Below are 8,805 nucleotides of genomic sequence, written 5' to 3' on the forward strand. Positions count from 1 at the left end.
ATTGTCCTCAAGAGCCGCTGTCTCCCAAGTGTGGATTTCAGCTTTGGTGATATATTAACAGTTGAACTGTCTCTTATGGCCATCAGCTAAGCAGAGCTGCATTCGGTTGTAAAGTTTGTTTTTATTCAAACTTCAGCAGTTTTCTAGTTGTTCTGCTGAGGTAGTGACATCACGTGAATTGATGTCACAAAGAGAATTGATGTCACTCTTATGGAGCAAGAGTGACATCACAAAGCTACACCAGTCATAACCATTGCAGAAGTCGGAGAGCAAGAACAAGGATCATCACCAATTTCTAAAAAAACGAACCAACAATGAGTGAGAGCAGTAAGGCCATAGCTAGAGAGACGGAGAGACTCCATGGCATCCTGAAAGAAGTCAGCAAGATGTCAGGAGAGAGAGAGGCTCTGATTAAATCGAATGAAGAGCTGAAGATAAAAAAGGAACAGACTGCATTTGAGAAAGACAAGCTGCTTCGGGAAAAAGATGAAGAATTAAAAAAACGATTCAAAGAAAACAAAAATTTAAATGAGGACATCACCACCCTGGAGCAGAGAAACACAGCCCTGGAGAAGGAAAACACTGCTCTGGAGCAGAGCAACACCGCTCTGGAGCAGAGAAACGCTGCCCTGGAGCAAACAAACACCGCCCAGGAGCAAATAGACGACACTATGGAGGAGATAAACACCACACAGAAGCAAATTAACAACACCCTGGAGCGCAGAAACAACACCCTGGAAGAGAGAAACACCACCCTGAAACTGAAAAAGTCCACTCTGGCGCATAAAATCAACATGCTGGGTCATGAAAACACCGCCCTGGAGCAGACAATCACCGCAGTGGAGCAGAAATACAAGGCCCTGGAAAAGGAAAAGATCGCCCTGGAGCAGAGAAACACCGCCCTGGAGCAGACAAACATCACCCAGGAGCAGATAGGCAACGCTCTGGGGGAGGTAAACGCCAACCTGGTGCAGAAAAACGAAGCTCTGGAGCAGAGACTCACCGAAGTGGAGCAGAAATACACGACCCTCGAGCAGAGAAACACCACCCTGGGACAAAGCAATATGAACCTGGTGCAGAGAATTGCTATCCTGGTGCAGAGAAACGCCGTCCTGGAGAAGAGATACGTTGCCCTGAAGCAGAGAAACGCCGTCCTGGAGCAGAGAAATGCCACCCTGGAGCAGACAAACACCGTCCTGGAGCAGATCAACGCTGCCCTGGAGAAGGAAAAGACCGAACTGGAGCAGAATTACACCGAACTGGAGGAGGATTACAACGATCAGCTGGAGAAAACCAACGAGCTGCTGGAGAAACACGAAATCCTCAGACAGGAAAACAACATCCTGGAGGAGGAAAATGACGCGCTGAAGGTGAATCGCATCGTCCTCCAGCAGAGAAGCCTCGCCTTGCAGCAGCAAAACACTGCTTTGGAGCAGCAAAACACCGCCTTGGAGCGTGAAAGGACTGAACTGCAGCTTGAAATGGAGCAGCTGAACAATAGGCTGAGGGACAGAGAGCAGCAGCAGAACCAGCAGGCTTCTGAAGAAACCCACGAAGACAGCCAGTCGGTTATAGACCAGCCACAGGAGCAGCCATCTGTATTCAGACGCGTGGTCGGAGGCCTCACCAACACACTTGTCAAAATGTATAAAACAGACACTCTGAGGTACTGGGTTCAACCCTGGTACTTCTAAATAAAAAGTGTCATGAGGTCTCCAAGCTTCAGGCTTGATTGTCGGTGGCAGAAAAGCTTGAGGACAGCAGGACTGCGGTGTCAGCGGAGCTTGACACTTGGGGACTGATGGTGGAAGAGCTAATCACTTGAAAGATGTTGGCAGGAGAGTTTGAGGCCCGCAGGACTGCGGTGCTATGAGAACTTCACGCCATCGAACTCAGGTCATTGTGGTGATTGAATGAATTATGTTTATGTCCACTGGGTAGCAAGCATGAGTTTATGTGAATGCATAAATGTAAAGAATAGAACAACAGAAGAAGACAGTCACATTTTTTGATATTGAAAAATCAAAAAATGATTTTTCAATCATTTCAATCATGCTTCCAAAGCATGGAAGGAGGCCTTCCATGCTTTGGAAGGCCTCCTTCCAAACCATGGAATAAAAGGGAAAATGTTTAATTGGATTAAGGATTTTTTAAAGAATAGAACGATAGAAGTAAGAGTTGGGGTAAATTGTTCAAATATTTATGCTATACAAAATGGAATTCCACAAGGTAATGTATGTAGTGCGTTGGTTTTTAATATAATAATTAATTATATTTTTGATAATTTAGATTTTAGAATTAGTAAAGCATTATATGCAGATGATAAGGCATTATGGGAGAGAGGAGGCAATATTAGTATTTAAAAAAAATAGAATGAAATCAGCAATTAATAAGGTTGAATTATGGTCACATGAATGGGGGTTTCATTTGTCTGTTGAGAAGACACAAGTAATATGTTTTTCAAAGAAAAGGGTTAATCCTACAGTAGATCTTAGGTTATATGGGCAAAATTTAAAACAAATATTGTAAGGTAAGGTTTGATGAAAAACTTTCATTTAAGATGCATATACAGAAGATTATTGATAAATGTAAAAAAGGTATTAATATACTGAGATGTTTGTCAGGGAATGATTGGGGGGTGTCAAGTACATCTTTAAAGAGAATGTATGACGTTTTAATTTGCTCTGTGTTGGACTATAGATGTATTGTTTACAAGTCAGCTGCAAATTCATTGTTAGCTAAGATGCTCAGAATATGTTGTGGGGCTTTTAGATTACTGGAGAAATGCCACTGGACTTAAGGCGGATGAAAATGTCAGCAAATTATTGGTTAAATTTACAAGGGTGTGAGGAAAGTCACCCTAGTAAACAGGTATTTAGAGAATGTTGGGAGTATGGTAATAACATAAGGAGTTTTGGATGGGATGGAAATATTTATGCAAATCATTTGGGGATAAATAATATAGTATGCTGTAAAACTGTAAGTAAATCTAAAATTGCTCCATGGATATTTGAAATGCCAATAGTAAATTTAGAAACCAAAAAAATACAACAGCCTTGTGGAGGTTTGTATCAAATTATTCAGCAGTATTTAGAAATAATGTATGAAAGTATGACACAAATATAGATGCATCTAAAGAGGAAAATGGTAAAATATTCCTAAACAAAAAGTTTTTATAAAAAGAAGAACAGATAATTTATCAATTTTTTCAGCAGAAATGTTGGCAATTATTTTGGCATTGCAATGGGTGGTGGAGGTAAAGCCCAGAAAGGAAAGGAATAGAATCTGTTCAGATTCTGTTGAATCTGAACAGACATTGAATCTGTTCAGATTCAATGTCTTGCCTAACTAGTATTATCAGTGGAAAATCTGAAAGCTGTCAAGATCTTTTAGATGAAGCTAGTTATTTGATATATGGTATAAAGCAACAAAATATAAGTATTCAATTCACATGGGTTCCAGCACTTAAAGGAATTGTAGGTAATGAAAAAGTAGATAGGGCTGCACAGTGGCGCAGTTGGTAGAGCTGTTGCCTTGCAGTAAGAAGGTTCTGGGTTTGATTCCCGGCCCTGGTCTTTCTGCATGGAGTTTGCATGTTCTCCCTGTGCATGTGTGGGTTTTCTCCAGGTACTCCGGTTTCCTCCCACAGTCCAAAAACATGACTGTCAGGTTAATTGGTCTGTCTAAATTCTCCCTAGCTGTGAGTGTGTACATGGTTGTTTGTCCTGTGTGTCTCTGTGTTGCCCTGCGACAGACTGGTGACCTGTCCAGGGTGTATCCTGGAACATTAGCTGGAGATAGGCACCAGCAACCCCACTAAGGGGTGTAAGAAAATGGATGGATGGCTGACGCTATTGTGCCCTCTACTGAGCACCTTGCACCACCTGCGGTGCAATTATATTAGCTTGCTCCAGGCGTTCATAATTTATTTTATAAATTATTTAGTAATATCAATACATATTTATATAAATATACAAACACAAATAAATAATTAATAATGACACAGATTAATAATGATTAATGCCGAATAATACATATTAGATACATGTTTATATGTATAAACATAAACATGTAAAGCCTAATATATATTTTCTGTCGGCTGTTTTCCAGCCGACGAGTTCTAGCTTCAGAGTGATTCAGCAGCTGAGATTGAGTCCAAAATCCAATGCGAGATTCATCCGTGCTGCAGTGAATCCGTCTCTCTTTAAAAATATCTCCATTTTAAGTTTTATAATATATGTTACACTGTCACATTTCTAATGTAGGCTCTTGTGTCAGATAATCTAAGCCAATGTTGGAGAATAATACATTTTTTAGATTTACGGAATCTCAGTTTGCCTTCATAGCAGGGCTGAAACCCAGTATTACACCAAGCACTGTAGCTAATATTAGCTGGTATCTCACCAGCGGACATAAATACAGTAAAGTAATATTCTAATCACAATATATACACAATAATATGTCCATCTTACTAGTGAAATGTTGTCTGTCGAGCCCTCACATCAATAGTCCATCGATCCGAACAACAATATCCCTCAGTGCTGAGGCATCTTATGCTGTTTTGGTTGAGCAAAGTAGGAGGGACGACCCTTCCAAGATGGCCGCCGTATTTCCTGCGCCGGAGCAGCCAATGCGGGGTCTACTCTTATATTATGTCTATGGTTCTGACATGCTGCTCAGGTCTCTCTTTTAACTGAGTCTTGGCCATAGATAGAACTACAGTTAGCAGCAGCTCTGCCTTTATCTGTGTTCTGTTGCTATAGTGATTAGTCCTCTGCTAACTGTCATGTGTGTGTGAGACAGGAAGGTGGAGAAAGATTTCTATCTTTATGAGACACCCCGTCAGTTTTGATGAAAAAAGCAGTCCGAACAACTGCTTCCCATTCACGATCTGTAAGGCCGATCCAAAAATCGTTTGAAGCGTATGAGAGGGCTATTTGTCGTCTCCGATAGTACTGCGATTCATATCTGTAGCTCATTCACAGTAATAGCAGCAATGAGAGAAAGATGGTGTGCGCTGAGCTCTGGAATTTTTCAGAAAAGTCTTAAAATGAATGGCTGGGAGCCTGTGGTTACCCTGTCACATGATTTCGCTCTGAAGCACCTTGACAGAAAACTGTCAACCCTTTTTCTAGGCATGAGGGTTATTTCAAAATTGTTCTGGGGGTCAAAAATCCACTAATTTTCTCACTCTAAAAAGTGTCAGTTGGTGTCAGTTACACTCTAAGGATTGGCAGTTGGAAATTTCGCTCGTTTTTAACTTTTTACGTCACTATTTTTACTCAAAACCCCAATAAAAATAATAGCCCGGATGCCGAGATCAAGCCACACGTTTTGATTCCTTTTTTATGGGGGAGCCTGCAGCGATACGAAAGATTAATAAATCAAGTGATTCTTGAGAATAGGGACAAAACAGGTCCTATGGATGAAGCACAAAATTTGAATAAAATATAATATTTTCAAATATCTGACTAAACTAACCTGGGTCATGTGAGCAAAACAATGTATATTTAAAAAAAAAAAATGTTACAACTTGGAGCCTGCACCTTAGCATCTTTACGTTTCCAAAACATTTTTTGTCATATTTGCATACATAAGGTTGAGAAATAATTTTTTAAAAATTGGGAAAAATTTAAACCCATTTTGTCCCTATTCTCAAGAATCACTGAAATAAATAGACATTGTATTAGGTGTAGAACAATAGGTGCCTGCCATGCATTATATGGAAGGCAGTGAAGGCAGTCTGGACTGTTATCACTACGTGTTAAATACTCTGTGTATGTTAACGTAGATCAACAGCAAGCCAAACTCAATTTCATGAGCCAGGAAGCTGAGCGTCTTGCTCCTTTATTACATTTTCTTGACAACTTTGACCAGTGGTGTGGAAAAGCTCAATGAAAGATTGAGTGAAACTATAAGAAACAGAAAAATAAAATATGCATCAGCTCTAAATACATAGAATAAACTTCTAGTGTCGGAATAGAATTAACCTTAGCTGCAGTTAAGAAACAGTCACGTAGCAACCGTTGCTATGTAAATGAAAACTATCAGGATATGGCTTTTCTAGAATAAACACATTTGGGAAAACAATCTCAAAATAAACTAACAAAATATATAACACCAAACAGAACACAGATTGAACTTACAGCCATTGTTTTCGGAGGTGTAAGAAAAGATCGACAACACAGGAGGTGAAGTTTATACATTAACAGGCAGGCTTTCTTTCTGCGGACAGGTATTCCAAACTGCAACTGCCTCTGTTACCCACAATGCACTGCTATCTCAAAATTCTCCTTCAAAATAAAATACAGAGAAATTAATACTATAGAACTTTTTAAAACTAATTAAGACATTTCCAACTTCCAGCGTGGGGCATAACACAGTCACTGCTCTTCCCTATGTACAGGTGCTGGTCATAAAATTAGAATATTGTGATAAAGTTCATTATTTTCCATAATGTCATGATAAAAATTAAATTGTCATATATTTTAGATTCATTGCACACCAACTGAAATATTTCAGGTCTTTTATTGTTTTAATTTTGATGATTTTGGCAAACAGCTCATGAAAACCCAAAATCCCTGTCTCAAAAAATTAGAATATTATGAAAAGGTTCTCTGAACGAGCAATAAAAATAATCATCTGAATCAACAAAGTAACTCTAAACACCTGAAAAAGATTCCTGAGGCCTTTAAAAACTCCCAGCCTGGTTCGTTACTCAAAACCGCAATCATGGGTCAGATTGCTGACCTGACTGCTGTCCAGAAGGCCATCACTGACATCCTCAAGCAAGAGGGTGAGAAACAGAAAGAAATTTCTGAACGAATCAGCTGTTTGCAGAGTGTTATATCAAGGCACCTCAGTGGGAAGTCAGTAGGAAGGAAAAAGTGTGGCAGAAAACGCTACACAACGAGAAGAGGTGACCGGACCCTGAGGAAGATTGTGGAGAAGGGCCGATTCCAGACCTTGGGGGAAGCAGTGGACTGAGTCTGGAGTAGAAACATCCAGAGCCACTGTGCACAGGCGTGTGCAGGAAATGGGCTACAGGTGCCGCATTCCCCAGGTCAAAGGTCAAGCCACTTTTGAACCAGAAACAGCGGCAGAAGCGCCTGACCTGGGCTACAGAGAAGCAGCACTTTGGACCACTGTTGTTCAGTGGTCCAAAGTACTTTTTTCGGATGAAAGCAAACTTTGCATGTCATTCGGAAATCAAAGTGCCAGACTCTGGAGGAAGACTGGGGAGAAGGAAATGCCAAAATGCCAGAAGTCCAGTGTCAAGTACCCACATTCAGTGATGGTCTGGGTGCCATGTCAGCTGCTGGTGTTGGTCCACTGGGTTTTATCAAGGGCAGGATCAATGCAGCAGCTATCAGAAGATTTTGGAGCACTTCATGCTTCCATCTGCTGAAAAGTTTTATGGAGATGAAAATTTAATTTGGTCTGGAATCGGCCCTTCTCCACAATCTTCCTCAGGGTCCGGTCACCTCTTCTCGTTGTGTAGCGTTTTCTGCCACACTTTTTCCTTCCTACTGACTTCCCACTGAGGTGCCTTGATATAACACTCTGCAAACAGCCGATTCGTTCAGAAATTTCTTTCTGTTTCTCACCCTCTTGCTTGAGGATGTCAGTGATGGCCTTCTGGACAGCAGTCAGGTCAGCAATCTGACCCATGATTGCGGTTTTGAGTAATGAACCAGGTTGGGAATTTTTAAAGGCCTCAGGAATCTTTTTCAGGTGTTTAGAGTTACTTTGTTGATTCAGATGATTATTTTTATTGCTCGTTCAGAGAACCTTTTCATAATATTCTAATTTTTTGAGACAGGGATTTTGGGTTTTCATGAGCTGTTTGCCAAAATCATCAAAATTAAAACAATAAAAGACCTGAAATATTTCAGTTGGTGTGCAATGAATCTAAAATATATGACAATTTAATTTTTATCATGACATTATGGAAAATAATGAACTTTATCACAATATTCTAATTTTATGACCAGCACCTGTAATGCTAACGGCAGGTCCCAATAAAACCACTTCTGTTCTGCTTTTTCTCGCTCTGTGTGTGTGTCGACATTACCCTACACGCGGACCCGTTGCCATGGAAACGGTCAGACAACAGCTCAATGAGCAGATAAAGCAGAGATTATCGATCTGGGGAATCAACACTAAAAACAAATATTTCCCACTCACAAAAAAGTAGCAAAAACACCAAAACAGAACATCCAGCCTGTTACATTATTTTGTCAGGCTTGATGTCTATATTGCGATTATTAATGAATTTTCGCCTGAACACAGCGGAGGTTGATTAACTGATTTAAACACCTGCTCTACTGATGACTTGGTGTGCGGGTTGTCCTCCTTTAGTGCTAACGGAACCAAAACACACCGAACTGCGCAGCACATGCTAAGGTTACCAAAGTCAATAGCAGGCTAGCAACAGTTAGGCTAGCATAACTGACTCACTGCTCACTTTCTCAATGTTTTCTTTAAATTAAAACTTTTCTTTCCCTCACCTGTTAAATCTGAAACCAGTGAACCTTGTTATCTATAGCTGTCATAAGGATGAATTAACCACTAAACATTGCGTCCCTTTTCAGATTCTTTGCGTGATTGTAGTATTTTCCTGACCATCGATATTCCTGACTCAATGGACAGCAATGGCGCGTGTGTGGCGCACGATAAGTCATGTAATATCGAGTCCAGTAACATATATCCGTCAATGCTGCTGCCTCGCGCTCTGTCCTTCTCTCGCACTTGCGGCTACTTAGCCGTAGGTGTCAGGTTACGTTGTGTTGCATTCAATGTTAT

The 8,805-nt window shown here is 40.5% G+C and overlaps 1 protein-coding gene across 1 annotated transcript; it reads left to right on the forward strand.

Annotated features, from left to right (window-relative positions):
- The first annotated feature begins 314 nt into the window (after positions 1–314).
- LOC148156407 (uncharacterized) lies at positions 315–1,694 on the forward strand. The gene is made up of 4 exons (XM_088009952.1): positions 315–839; positions 996–1,064; positions 1,128–1,243; positions 1,328–1,694. The coding sequence occupies exons 1-4, from the start codon at positions 315–317 to the stop codon at positions 1,692–1,694; spliced, it is 1,077 nt and encodes a 358-aa protein (XP_087866078.1).
- The last annotated feature ends 7,111 nt before the right edge of the window (positions 1,695–8,805 follow it).

This window comes from Poecilia mexicana, unplaced genomic scaffold, assembly GCF_051168715.1.
Source record: "Poecilia mexicana isolate PSO_F unplaced genomic scaffold, ASM5116871v1 scaffold_11, whole genome shotgun sequence".
Taxonomy (NCBI): Eukaryota; Metazoa; Chordata; class Actinopteri; order Cyprinodontiformes; family Poeciliidae; genus Poecilia; species Poecilia mexicana.

Excerpts from the sequence above, each read along its gene's own strand:
- LOC148156407 (XM_088009952.1), top strand. The coding sequence starts at position 315 with ATGAGTGAGAGCAGTAAGGCCATAGCTAGAGAGACGGAGAGACTCCAT. Across the intron at positions 840-995 it reads TGGAGCAGACAATCACCGCA|AGACTCACCGAAGTGGAGCA; the intron begins GTGGAGCAGAAA and ends GCTCTGGAGCAG. Across the intron at positions 1,244-1,327 it reads AAGGAAAAGACCGAACTGGA|ACAGGAAAACAACATCCTGG; the intron begins GCAGAATTACAC and ends CGAAATCCTCAG.